The following is a 15,032-nucleotide window of genomic DNA, read 5'->3' on the forward strand; positions in this document are numbered from 1 at the left end:
ACACACACACACACACACACAAGCACACACAGCACCGCCACCACCACCGCCAGCACTCTGCTTTAGACAAGGAAATAGAACTACAACAAAGAATCCAGAGTAGTCTTTTTTAACTATATTTTTTAAGGAATCCGAACCCAGGAGCCAGGAGCTTCTTCTGGGTCTCCCACGTGGATTCAGGGGTCCAAGTATTTAGGCCACCTTCAACTACTATCCCAGGCCATAGCAGAGAGCTGGATCAGAAGAGGAGCAGCCAGGACTCAAACCAGCGCCCATATGGGATGCCAGCACTGCAGATGGCAGCTTTACCTACTACACCATCATGCTGGCCCCAAGATTCATTTTCAATTAACTTTGTGCACAGAAGACCAACTCTATATTAAGTAAAGATTTCAACAATTTATACACACTGCACACACACACACACACAGTTTGAGAACTGGTTTTACAGTTAACTCTCTCCTGGGTTCGGATTGGCACAGTTCGGCCATAGCAGCCATCTGGGGAGTGAACCAGCGGATGGAAGACATTTCTCTCTCTTTCTCTTTTCCTCTCCTTCTCTCTATGTGTAACTCTGCCTTTCAAATAAATAAATAAATCTTTTTTAAAAAAGAAAGAAAATGAATCTTAGTGGAGAATGAGACTGGCAAGGGAACAGGGAGGAGGAGGAGGAGGGGTGGGAGGGCTGATATGGTGAGAAGAAAAACTATATTCCTAAAGTTGTATTTATGAAATTTGTATTCCTTAAAAAATAAAGTCAAAAAAGACTACCTTTGAGCAAGTTAATTTAGAGGAAAGGGAGTTTTGTTTATCAGAGACATGAAGTTAATTGTATTGCCATCTATCACTCTTTGTTTATAAAGCTCCAGCAGAGGCACTTGCAAAGTGGGGGAGAAACTGGGTCCAAACAGGCTTTTATATAAACTCTGGATTCTTTGTTGTAGTTCTATTTCCTTGTCTAAAGCAGAGTGCTGGCTGCCTAGCAACCAAGCTAATGGCGTCTTTTTTTTTTTTTTTTTTTTGCCTTAATTACCTTATGTTTTCCACAAGCTCAAAGAGAATGGTTCAAATATCAGGAGTAGAATGTCTGAGGTTGTTTTTTTTTTTTAAATCAATATATCTACTCATACAAATACACACACACTCACACAGGAGCACGCAAATGCACACACACTCATCTTCCTCCCACCCTTGATCGACTGAAATAGAAAGATGACTTAGACTATATTTATATGATGCCATGTCTTTGTCTTAAAAGTACAAAAATTCACCACCTGGTTGCTTGTCTATAAATATACCACCAAACAACTGCTTTGACCAACCATTCTTAGCAATTTGAGGAATTCTTGCAATTTTTTTACAAACTTGGCCAGTTGTTTTGAATCACATACTTGTCTCCTAAAGGAGATTTATTATAAACATGAGATTAATAGTAGAGTATTAACTCAGTTCAAATCCAGAACTGCTAATACTTTTATCTTTGTTATTCACTTTTTTTTTTTTGGACAGGCAGAGTGGACAGTGAGAGAGAGAGACAGAGAGAAAGGTCTTCCTTTTCCATTGGTTCAACCCCCAGATGTCCGCCACAGCCGGCGCACCACGCTGATCCGATGGCAGGAGCCAGGTGCTTCTCCTGGTTTCCCATGCAGGCGCAGGGCCCAAGGACCTGGGCCATCCTCCACTGCCTTCCCGGGCCATAACAGAGAGCCGGCCTGGAAGAGGGGCAACCGGGACAGAATCCGGCGCCCCAACCGGGACTAGAACCCAGGGTTTCCGCGCCGCAGGCGGAGGATTAGCCTATTGAGCCACGGCACCAGCCATATTCACTCTTCTTATTAGACTAATAATTAGAAAAATCTTTACTATCAATACCCAGTCAGGAAGAGATAGGCAAGCATTAAGTTTACCTGAATGACTTATTCATACAGAGAAGCAGCCTACAGGATAAAGAAATACAAGGTCCATAAAAAAAGACAATGTCACAGGGCCAGTGTTGTGGTGAAGCAGGTTAAGCAGCCACCTGTGACGATGCTGGCAGCCCATATAGCAGTGCTGTTCAAGTCCTGATGCTCTGCTTCCCATCCAGCTCCCTGCGAAGCGGGGAAAGCAGCAGAATGTGGCCCACGTCCTTGGGCCCCTGCCAATCCAGATGGAGTTTTGGACTGCTGATTTTGGCCTGCCCAGCCCCAGCTGTGGCAGCCATCTTGGAACTGAACCAGCAGGTTGATGATCTCTCTCTCTCTCTTTCCCTCTCTCACTGACATTCTATCAAATAAATAAAAACACACCTTTTCTTAAAAAAAAGAGAGAATAGCATGGAGAATGTTATCAGACATAGCTTACCACCTACCTGACAGCCTTCTTCCTTGCTAATAGAATCCCAATTTTATTTGCACTTCCACAACAGCTGTAAGGTCAATCAAGGAAGTATTTTTATTCTTTCCAGGTATTAGACAATGGATTGGTGCACAATTCTGACAAAGAAGGTGTATGAAGAAATCTATTTGGAGAACTCGTAAGAAAGATTTCTTCATTCTTAAAAAGAAATACAAAGTGGAAACTCCCCATTTTCGTCTCTGGACATTTTCACCTGTATGTGATGTCTGGAATTTTGGCAGCCATCTTGGGACCATGAGAAGAACCACCTCATAAGGGCAAGCTAATCTGCCATGGCTTGTAAGATGGTTCATTGACGACATCAATCAGTTGCTGCATTAATGGACCCTGGAGCTCCCACCTCCAAATTTTGAAAAATAATTATTATTTAGGCCGTTATGTTAAGTAACCTGTTGCTTGTGTCCAAAAGCAATATGACTAATATGATATGCTAGCAAATGTTAGAACTTTTGAATTGATTTATATGTCATTCTAAACACTTCTGAATAGGCCTTCTTTCTCGACTCACCTCTATTCTAGAGACATCTCTCTATATATACTTTTCTACTGACTTCTTTTGCCTCACCATCTTCCTCTCATATTCCTATCTTCTTTGCTTTTCTTTGCTCCCCATTCTTTGCTCTACTTTTCCCCCCGTCTCCTTTTTTGCCCCCTCTAGGCCTTAAGTGGCTATGAACTGAATTTGAAATATGGCTGTACATCAGAGGGTGCTTCAAAATCTTCATGGAAAAAGGAATTAAAAGTTCATTTTGATGCAAAAACATTTGAAGTTGTATATGCAAGGGATCCTCAAAACGTTCATGGAATTGTATATTGTGAAAAGATGTGTATGATTTAACATTTTTCTTGTACCAAATTAACATCTTTTAATTTTATTTTCCATGAACTTCTTGAAGTACCCTTGTACATGCATCCAGATATAACTATTGTTTCTTATATATTAGAAGGGAGTGCTTCTTCCTGCATTCCAAATGATTCCTTTCATATAGGTATAGCTCTACCAGCAAAAAAATTCCTGACCTCTCTAGACCCACCTACACCTCCCTCCAACAATGGAGTGACGTCATCTGGCTGGTTAGTTTGAAAGGAGAACAAAGCACATGTGTAGCCCAGTCCCTTTTATCCTGTTTTTCTTGGGAACAGGCTACCTATAGGAACTATGTATTCTGTTATGTTCATCCAGCTTGTGTATTTTAATGTATAATGTTGCAAGTCTTCTAGTAGTCCCACAATGCCAGAAGCTATGCAGAGAAGTCTGCTTAATCCCACCAACGTTACCAGTAATAAAGATGATATTTTGGGGCCGGCACTGTGGCGCAGTGGGTTAACACCCTGGCCTGAAGCGCCGGCATCCCATATGGGCACCGGTTCGAGACCCAGCTGCTCCATTTCCAGTCTCACTCTCTGCTATGGCCTGGGAAAGCAGTAGAAGATGGCCCAAGTCCTTGGGCCCTTACACCCACGTGGGAGACCTGGAAGAAGCTCCTATTTCCTGGCTTCGAATCAGCGCAGCTCCAGCCATTGCAGCCAATTAGGGAGTGAACCAGTAGATGGAAGACCTCTCTCTATCTCTCTCTCTCTCTCTCTCTCTCTCTCTCTCTCTCTCTCTGCCTCTCCTCTCTCTGTGTAACTCTGACTTTCAAATTAATAAATAAAATCTTTTAAAAATGATATTTTGTTGTATACGTCTTCTTTATGATTAAATTGGTTCAGTATTTGGATCACAAGCAGGACTTCTATTTACTAAACCCCCTTGAACAGCACCAGTACATATTAAAGTTTTATTCCCTTTTCTTAAATAAATTTCATTTATTCTTTATGACTACAGGCTGTCATTGTAGGTTGCTTGAAGATGAAAAAATTCCAGCAGTGTGTCTGTTTTGTAAATATTTCCTGCAAACAAAAGGTGTTTTTAATTTGTGTGTAGTTGCCTGCTATTGATTGGGTTGCCTATGGACTAGAGGAAGTTGACAGGAAAAATACTCAAACTTACTATGCCAAACTGTTTCTTAGCTCATGACAACTTGTGAGTATCCACTTACTTGATCTGATTCCAGCTTCTCAGGAATTTCGCCTCTAGCTGCTGCCTCCATATAGGCCTGATAGAAGGTCTTTTCTTGGGACTCCACCGTAATGGTCAACACAGCATCATAGGCTTCTCGGAGCTTTGGGTTATTCCTCAGGACCTGATAGGGTGTGTGCTTATAAGGTAAACTGTAGAGCAGGGCATCGTAGGGAACAAAGACATAGGTTCCATCAGTCATTTTCAGATCATGAGCCCATTCCAAGAGTTGGACCTGAGTCTCTCCCCCGATCAAGGCCGAATGCATGCACATGATGATTACTGAAAGCAACAAAGCAAAAAGGTTATAGCAGCAATATGTTAGTAAAATACTACAGGTGTAAAAAAATCTACAGATGGAAGAAATACACAAATGTGTTTCAACCAATTTGTGAATGAGTTCTCTCTTCTGCCTTCAAAATAAGCAAGATGCTGACATCCTGGGGCAAGCATTTAGCCTAGCAGTTAAGATGCCAGCATCCCATTTCTGAGTTCCCGAGTGTAATACCCAGTTCCAGCTCTAACTCCAGCTTCCTGCTAATGCAGACCCTGGGAGGTAGCAGTAATGGCTTAAGTCATTGGGGTACTGCCAACCACGTGGTAGGCCTGGATCGAGTTTTTGTAGTGGGTATTTTGGGAATGGACCAGAAGATGGGAGGGGGAGCTCACTCTCTCTTGCTCTCATTTTCCCTTTCTCTCTGATAATTAGATTTCTCTAAAAAAGATACTGGGGTCCCGAGCTGAGGTTGAAGTATGCTCAGGGACTCTGAATTGGGCACAGGAAAAAGAGAGACATTTCTGCAGGCCTAGAACCTAACAGTAAACAGGAACAAGAATTTCTGTAATAAATGGTAGGTAGCATAATAAAGAGGTTTTGGGTTGGAAGAGCTAGGTTTATATCCTAACACTGCCATTTATTAGCTTTATACCCCTGGGTAAATTACTTAACTTTTCTATGCCTCATCCATAAAATGGAGATAACAATATGTACTTCATGGGATGGTAACTGATGAATGAATGAGGCAATTCGCATAATAGGGCTTTGTGCATATCATTCAATAAATAACGGCTGCTATCATACCTCGGAATAAGGATAGAAGGGAAGGGTGGGAGAGATTCCCGTAGCCACGATAACTTGTAATTGTCTACTTCCTACAAACATGCACTCCAATAGATTTTAACCAATTGGTCCCACCCTTACCAAGAACATTATAGACAATAAATGCTATTAATATTATGAATACTTTGTTCAACTTTTAAAAATCTAACTTCTCTGCAATTGGAATTACTTTGCACTCAATTTAATTCTTTCTAGACTTATGAAACTATGTTGTTTGACAAGGCTATAGTAGAATAGAGTGGATTAGAGGGGGCCATGGTTGAAGAATGGCAGCTAGATCCTGAAACTGAAAGTCTTAGATCCAATTCCTTCTTTGCCATGCTAAATGAGTTTATGCTCACTTGTGCTTCAATGCCCACATCTTTAAAATGCAGAATTCAATGCATTTCACAGGTAGATTGAGTGGTTTAATTAGATAATGCCTGAAAAGGATTCTGAGCTCCTTTCCAATGGCAAAAGTCCTATTGCCATTGGAAAATATTAATTATACGTGCTTACATGGAACTTGTAATCTCAGGAACTAAGTGTGCTTAACTACCATCAATGACTGGTCTTTGGCATTTCCATATTGCTTCATCTATTTTCAGAAATCTCCTTTACACCTGTTAAATATTCCCAGAAAGTTTCCCTTTTAAGGTACAGTTGGTATTTTTTGTATACTTTAAGGTATAACTAGTAACTTATTAAGTTGATTTACATATACTACACACATAATATAGCATAATGTGAGTTTTCAAATAATGATTAGCTCCTTCAAAATATAGGAGATTACAAAATGTTCATACAAAAATGGAATTAAAAGATAAGTTTAGGGGCCGGCACTGTGGCACAATGGGTTAATGCCCTGGTCTGAAGTGCTAGCATCCCATATGGGCGCCGGTTTGAGTCCTGGCTGCTCCACTTCCAATCCAGCTCTCTACTATGGCCTGGGAAAGCAGTAAAAGATGGCCCAAGTGCTTGGGCCTCTGCACCCGCATGGGAGACCCGGAAGAAGCTCCTGGCTCCTGGCTTCAGATCCGCGCAGCTCTGGCCGTTGCAGCCAACTGGGGAGTGAACCAACAGATGAACGACCTCTCTCTCTCTCTCTCTCTCTCTCTCTGCCTCTCCTTCTCTCTCTGTATAACTCTGACTTTCAAATAAATAAATAAATCTTTTTTAAAAATATAAGTTTAGGGGCCAGCACTGTGGCACAGAAGGTTAAGCCTCTGCCTGCAGTGCTGGCATCCCATATGGGCATCAGTTCTTGTCTCACAGCTCTACTTCCAATTCAGCTCCCTACTAATGAGCCTGAGAAAGCAGTGGAAGATGGTCCAAGTACTTGGTCCCCTGTACCCACGTGGGAGACCCGGAGGAAGCTCCTGGTTCCTGGCTTCTGCCTGGCCCAGCACTGGCCATTGTGGCCATTCGGGGAGTGAATCAAGGGATAGAAGACTTCTCTATCATCTCTCCTCCTCTCTCTGTAACTCTGCCTTTCAAATAAATAAGAATAAATAAATCTTTAAAGAAACATGAATCGGGTTGGTCAAATTGGTCCAATAACAGGTCCGTTGAGGGGAAAAATGAGTTAAGGCATGGGTTTCACTTAGTCAGCTAGTTCATCCAGCAGAATTCTTGATGAGTAGGTCAGTATTAGTATCATTCTTCTGCAAAAGCAGAGACTAAATGACTTGGTCGATGTTATCCAACAGATATACAATTCTGTGTAATTTACTTAAAGAGATATAAAAATGAATCTACTTCATGAAAACGGTTAGTAGAAATGAGTGTTTTGTGTTGGTTAAAATACAGCAAATCTTTTAACAAACACTAAGTGTGGTGGATCTTTTCCTGGTGTGCCACCCACATCCACACTTCAGAGCTGAAGCACTCATTCCTCCGCTGCTGGGGGTGTTAGCAGCTGAGAGTTGCTAGTCTCCATGGATTGTTCTCAGCTGAGGACAGCCTCCTGCCCCAAGGCCACATCCCTTTTGTAATGTGCTAGAGCCACCTTGTGCTAGATCACAAGAGCCTGTGGTTGACTTTTCTGGGATTCTGTGAAACAGTTAGCATCATGTTAGTAGCTAGAAATTGGCCATGATGGGAGTGATTACACTATGGGAATCAGCAAACACTACAAATGAGGGCTTTTTTCCACTGAAGAGCGGGCTGTTCAACAATTATTTTCACACTGAGCCTGCACATTGTGATTGGTCAACATGGAGACAGAAAGGCCCAGACTCCTATCTCAACTCGGGACAACTCTTCAGAGCCATCCCTTCTCCTCTTGGGACTAGAAGAGGTCTTTGTTTTGACCACATCATTGTCCAAGTCTTTCTGCCGATTTCTACCTCCATCATTGAAAGCACTCATTCACTAAGCTTTCTGAACTCAAAGCTCCATCTGTCAGATGGCTTTCCAGGAAAACAGGTTTGGGACACTGCATTAGATGTTCCACTGTGCCCTAAACCAAATTCTAACGTGGCACTTACAAAATTCATTGCCTTATTTTTGTCAGCTTCTACTGTGAAATTATGAGCTTCTTAAGATCGGGGATGGTTTCTTATTTATCTCCATATCCTGGTACATATTATGCACACAGTAAATATTGTTTAAATGAACATTTGCAAACCAACAGATTCTTCAGAAGAGCTTGTGCTTTTTGTGGGTTCCTTGCAGTGTGAGACACAGACATATTTGGATTATTAGGATGGAGGAACAACTGCCAAATGATATTTACAGGGCAGGTAAATGCGACCATGCTTGTTTTTAATGCCTGGTGTCATTAACTATGTCCAAGACCTTGCCTTAATCTGGGTTATGTCTTTTCATTATTCTGTCATTGACCCACACTGATGACATTTCAGACAAAGTGTACAAATATTTATGACTGGAAAGATCCCTTGAGACTATGTGTTCCATCTTGTCTCCCTCATTTTATAGATGAAGAAACGTAAGATTCAAGAGGGAATGATCACAGGCTCTTCTATTTTTTGGCCTGGCAACAACTTACCTCTGAACACAATGAAAGTAGAAAGCATAAATATTGAGTTCAAACAACAGCATCTTAATTTAATAGAGTGTGTGCTTCATGAAGAGGGATTTGTGGGTGCATCTGTTTGGAAAAGATGATTTTATTAAATAGCTTTATTATCTCAAAATTACATTCATTAAAATGGGACTTGCCCTGTAAGTTGTTGTTAGGAAAGAATTAGTGTGCAGAAACCTTAAATCCTAGAGAAGGCCTGGGTCAACAGGTGGTAACTGAATAATACCAATATTTAGGTTTCCATCCTGATTGTTAACAGTCAAGCCACTTTATAGCCAAAATAAGAACCAGGAAATACACCCTTCTGGGATCACATGCCACCATGGTATGATGTTAGCACTTTCTCTGAGATGTCTGAGCCCCACACAAAGCTGCCCAGCAGTCTCCATACTGTGCTACCAACTGTGGCAAGCCATCAAATACTCTCCCTTTACCCTCAACACCAACAGCAGAAAACATTAGATTATGGAAGAAGTTAGTTCCCAAGTCACACAACTCTTTCTCTTCCCACATGGAAACTTTCTATCCAATATTTCCTTGACATAGATGACTATGTTTCTCAGAAGGCAAATCTCTTTTATTTTTAACAGATTACTGGCTATAGAGTCCTCCAGGGAGGAAATGGGGCTCTGCCATTCACCTTGTGAAATGGAAATGTTTCTTTCTTTTTTTTTTGACAGGCAGAGTGGACAGCAAGAGAGACAGAGAGAAAGGTTTTTCATTGCCGTTGGTTCACCCCCCAAGTGGCCGCCAAGGCTAGCGCACCTCACTGATCCGAAGCCAGGAGCCAGGTGCTTCTCCTGGTCTCCCATGTGGGTGCAGGGCCCAAGCACTTGGGCCATCCTCCACTGCACTCCTGGGCCACAGCAGAGAGCTGGACTGGAAGAGGAGCAACCGGGACAGAATCCGGCGCCCCGACTGGGATTAGAACCCAGGTGCCGGCGCCTCAGGTGGAGGATTAGCCTATTGAGCCACGGTGCCGGTGGAAATATTTCTAATAGCTAGTGATGAAGGCAGCAAGAGCCATATCCATATTTGTGAGCCCTCAGTATTGCTCCCAGTCTACAGGAATCCCCTCCTACTGTTCCTACTCTTCATTTTAAACATTTTGTGACATTACTTGTGACTGGGATTCATTTTAACCCATCTCATTTGTCAGTCAATTGTTGAATGAGTGGGGAGAGGAAAAAGGAGGAAGGCATGCAGATTTATCCCAAGTCTCACATTCCCTAAGAATTCACACCATCTGGTCATATTGTGAAAGATGTAGATTCATTCTCTCTTCCTCTCAACTTTCTACCACACACTGTATACATGGCTGCATAAGAAGAGAGTAGGGGGGTCTGTGTTGTGGCACAGCTGGTTAAGCCACTGCTTGCCACACTCCCATCCCATATTGGATCATCAATTCAAGTCTCAGCTGTTCTGCTTCCAAACCAGCTCCCTGCTAATAATGCACCTGCGAAAGCAGTGGAAGATGGCCCAAGTGCTTGGGCCTGTGCCACCCACGTAGGAGACCCAGATGAAATTCCTGGCTCCTGACTTCAGCCTGGCCCAGCCCCAGCCATTGAAGCCATTTGGGGAGTGAACCAGCAGATGGAAGATCTCTTGCTCTCTGTGCCACTCCCCTTCTCTCTCTGTCATTCTGTACTTTAAATAAATAAATAAACCTTTGAAAAAGGAGGAGGAGGAGGTAGAAGGTTCTGGAATGTATATGTTTCTCAGTCCCTACCCCCAAATCTTATTCAGGGCAATAGTTTTTCAAAGTTTATTTTAAGAACACTGCACTGAGTGATGTGTGGTTGTCTGAAGTTCTCAGGCCACCACTTATTTAACTATTATCAGTATTGGACTAGTCCAAGTAGTTCAACATGGTGGCAGGCATATATGTCAGACTCAATGGCTATTTCATCAGCATCAGCTTATGGATTTTTGATACCCATTTAGACTGGTATTGTAAGTCTATTTATTGCCGTGACATTGCTATTCTTTTAAAAAAACTGCTATTCTTCTAAAAAATAAAGATTTATTTTAGTTGTTTGAAATCAGAGTTACAGAGAGAGGTAGAGACTGAGAAAGAGAAGTCTTCCATCTGCTGGTTCACTCCCCAAATGGCCACAGTAGCCAGAGCTGTGCCAATCCGAAGCCAGGAGCCAGGAGCCAAGAGCTTCTTCTGGGTCTCCCATATGGGTGCAGAAGCCCAAGGACATCCTCTGCGGCTTTCCCAGGCACATTAGCAGGGAGCTGGGTCAGAAATGGAGCAGCCAGGCCTTGAACTGGCACCCATATGGGATGCCAGAGCTGTAGGCAGGGGCTTTAGCCTGCTGTACCACAGCACCAGCCCCACTGCTATTCTTCTTGAAATAGGCTTTTTTAATTATTTTGTATTTATTTATATGAGAGGTAGAGTTACAGACAGTGAGAGGGAGAGACAGAGAAAGGTCTTCCTTCCATTGGTTCACTCCCCAAATGGCCGCAATGGCTGGAGCTGCGCCGATCCGAAGCCAGGAGCCTGGTGCTTCTTCCTGGTATCCCACATGGGTGCAGGGGCCCAAGCATTTGGGCCATCTTCTACTGCTTTTCCAGGCCACAGCAGAGAGCTGGACTGGAAGAGGAGCAGCTGGGACTAGAACCGAGGCCCATATGGGATGCCAGCACTGAAGGCAGAGGAATAACCTACTGCACCACAGCGCCAGCCCCAAGATAGGTTTTTACTATTTCTCAACAGCTTTCAACATATGTTTTCTCTAGCTTTTCCTAAGCTGTTAATTACAGACGAGGCCTTTTAAATGCAGGAATCTTAGATGTTTAGAAATTTCCTCATGTGATGAGTCTCGAACAATTTGATCATTAATAATGCACCCTTTAGTTTAAAAAGGAAGCTTTTTTACCATTATATTTATTTGCATTTATCTACACTAAATCCTATGCCAAATTCCCTATCAACACTAAGGCTCTTAGTCATAATATTATCAGTATCATTGTTTTTATTACTGTAGGAAAACAGGGAAGACACTTGAAATCTTGAGGCACTTAAAAAAATGTGAGCAGTGCACCCAAAAGTTTAAAAATATCAACAGAAGAGCTGAATTGTCTGCCATATGCAGAACAGGCAGTCTCAAGTGAGTACATTTTAGGAGCATACCTCTAGAGGACAGTAGGCAGTAGAGCACAGGTCTGCCTTAGTTCTTCTTTTAAAGATATATTTATTTATTTGAAAGGCAGAGTTACAGAGAGAATCTTCCATCCGTTGGTTCACACCTCAAGTGGCCACAACGGCCAGGGCTGGGCCAGGCCAAAGCCAGGAGCCAGGTGCTTCATCCAGGTCTCCCACATGGGTGCAGGGGCCCAAGCACTTGAACCATCTTCTGCTGCTTTCCCAGGTGCAATAGCAGGGAGCTGGATAAGAAATAGAGCAGCTGGGGCCGGCACCGCAGCTCAATAGGCTAATCCTCCGCCTTGCGGCGCCGGCACACCGGGTTCTAGTCCCAGTCGGGGCACCGGATTCTATCCCGGTTGCCCCTCTTCCAGGCCAGCTCTCTGCTGTGGCCAGGGAGTGCAGTGGAGGATGGCCCAATGCCAGCCGCGGCAGCCATTAGAGGGTGAACCAATGGCAAAAGGAAGACCTTTCTCTCTGTCTGTCTCTCTCTCTCTCACTGTCCACTCTGCCTGTCAAAAAAAAAAAAGAAAGAAATAGAGCAGCTGGGACTTGAACCTGCGCCCATATGGGATGGTGGCATCACAGATGGTGGCTTTACGAACTGTGTCACAGCCACCCCAACTGCTGGTTCTTAAAACGTGGTCCCCAGATCATCATCAGCAGTAATATCTGGGAACTTGCTAGAAATTCAAATTCTGAGACCCTGCCCTAGCCTTCCTGAATCAGAAATTCTGAGGGAAAGGACCCAAAACTCAATTTTAACAAGCCCTCCAGGGAACTCTAATGCACACAACTATACGCAGTGGCCTTGATGGGAGGTTGATGCCTTTGTCTTTCATTAGTATCTCTCCTATTCAACTTTGTTCATGATGAAGATAGTTACTGCTCCCAAGGTTAAAGGGAAATGACTGAATTCCCTGCTCTGTGACTATTTACCTCATTCTTTGGTGTTAATAATGCCTACACCTACCTGCTTGTTACTGTGAAACTCATAGTTACTGTAAAACTTGGAAGAAAACACCTATCCCATCTCTTGAGTAATCTCAAGGGTTGAATAATAAACTATATTCAAACACCTTGTAAACTATAGAATGCAGTATTGAATTATGGTTGCTTTCATTGTCTCTATGATAGCATCTAATAATATCGCTGCTGGTTACCTTCCCAAGGACCCACAGCTATTATTACTGTTATTATTACAATTGCTACTAAGTCTATCATTTCCTTGGTATTATGAAAGGATAACTTAGACCTGTTTCTAAGAAATACCCTTCCTCTAGAGGTCAGCACTGTGGTGTAGCGAGTAAGGCCGCAGCCTGCAGTGCTGGCATCCCATATGTGTACCAGTTCAAGTCCTGGCTGCTCCACTTCCAATCCAACTCTCTGGTATGGCCTGGGAAAGCAGCGGAGGATGGCGCAGGTGCTTGGGCCCCTGAACCCATGTGGGAAGACCAGAGAGAAGCTCCTGGCTTCAGCTTGGCCCAGCTCCAGCTGCTGCAACCGCTTAGAGAGTGAACCAGCAGATAGAAGATCTCTCTCTCTCTCTCTCTCTCTGCAACTCTGCCTTTCAAATAAATAAATCTTTAAAAGAAAAAAAAAAGAAGAAAGACCCTTTCCTCTAACACCAATAAGGTGCCAGTGATATTTCCTCATGGGAAACATTCATGTATAACACAAGGAAGTGACATACCAGCCAGTCATGGGCTGCTCTTCTCTTCCCTTCCTTTTAGCACCACCATCACTGTTACTGACACCTGGCAAAGCCATCAATGCTACTATAGACAGATCAGATCAAAGGAATCTTCCAACTATTTCTATTACTTCCAAATATTGCCAAGCCTCTCCATTATAAGGGGTCCCTTTGCACTGTATTTTGTACATTATGAAGGGTCTTTCTCTGAAGATTTGCTCAAGGACCACAGTGTTTAGAAGTATCCTCACAGTCTGCAGCATGGGAGAGAGGTCAGGTCCTGTGTTTGCCAGTCCTTCTCAGCAGAGGTCACACAAAAATATAGTGCCTTATTAGTGCTTAATCAAGATAGATGATAGGACTACTTGGCTAACACCTTACTCCCACCAGTTGGGAGGAGCTAGAAACTCAGCCAGAGATTTGGTCTTCTATGTATTGTGCCTGGTGTATTGCGATCTTCCTTGGTGCTATGCTGGCCAAATCCATAGTCATTGGCTTCTGGCTCGGTTTCTCACCCAATCTTCAATTAGCTAATTGGACTGGAGATTTTCCCTGAATCCTAGGCCACTAGGCTACAGCTCTGGCACTCTGCTATTTTTTAAGGATTTAGTTATTTATTTTAAAATTCATAGTTACGTAGAGAGAGGGAGAGACAGAGAGAAAGAAACTTCCATCTTCTGGTTTGCTCCCCAGATGACCACAGCAGCCAGTGCTGGGCCAGGCTGAAGCCAGGAGCCAGGAGTTTCATCCAGGTCTCCTACCTGGGTGGCAGGGGCCCAAATAGTTGGCCCATCTTCCACTTCCTTTCCCAGGCCATTAGCAAGGAGCTGGATCAGACATGAGTTGGCGCCCATATGGGATGCTGGCATTGTAGGCAGTGGCTCTACCCACTACGCCACAACACCAGCCTCTCTGCTTACTTTTATTCATTCTCTGGATCTTGCTTTTTCTACTTTCACTGGCTGGGGCGCTGTTTCAAATGGATAATCAAGCAGAAAACAAGGACAAAGCCTATCTTACTTAATATTCACTTCTCCTTCCACAACTCCTATTGCTGCACCTCGCTCACTAGTCACAATCGGCTATAGCAACCGTAGGTACTACACACTGCTTTTAATGTTTAATGGTACACGTTAAGCTATACTAAGGTCACAGCCCAACCAACATCTCAGTGTCCCTGCCCCCACCCTCCCCAGTTTTACCTTCATTCCGTTTTATCCCTTTCTCAGTCCCTCCTCCATTTTCTGTTTCTCTCTTCACTACCCAGAGTCCACCTTTGCTCCATAACCATCCTGTCTTAGCTTTTTTTTTTTTTTGTCTCTCCCAGTTACATAATTTCCATTCCCATAGTGGGTTCATCCAGAGTGTTCGAAAGAAAACAATCCGACTAACCAAAATCATGCTGAGATAAAAATGATTGGTAATTTAAAGTGAGGAGCATTTTCCTGAACTCAAAGCAGCGGTTCTCAACTCTGGCCACACTTTACAAGCACCTGGAAAGCTATTTCAGATACGTTTGCTGGAGCCCCACCGCAGAGCAATTCAGCCAGGCTCTCTGGAGGTGGCACTCTGGCACTA

At 43.3% G+C, this 15,032-nt stretch overlaps 1 protein-coding gene across 1 annotated transcript in view; it reads right to left on the reverse strand.

Annotated features, from left to right (window-relative positions):
* The window catches only part of GUCY2F (guanylate cyclase 2F, retinal), a 111,062-nt gene that overhangs the window by 92,590 nt on the left and 3,440 nt on the right, over positions 1–15,032 (reverse strand). The window contains exon 2 of the mRNA XM_062183770.1: positions 4,440–4,741. Coding sequence (XP_062039754.1) covers positions 4,440–4,741 — 302 coding nt within the window. The remainder of the gene's footprint in view (positions 1–4,439; positions 4,742–15,032) is intronic.

The sequence above is a fragment of the Lepus europaeus genome, chromosome X, assembly GCF_033115175.1.
Source record: "Lepus europaeus isolate LE1 chromosome X, mLepTim1.pri, whole genome shotgun sequence".
Taxonomy (NCBI): domain Eukaryota; kingdom Metazoa; phylum Chordata; class Mammalia; order Lagomorpha; family Leporidae; genus Lepus; species Lepus europaeus.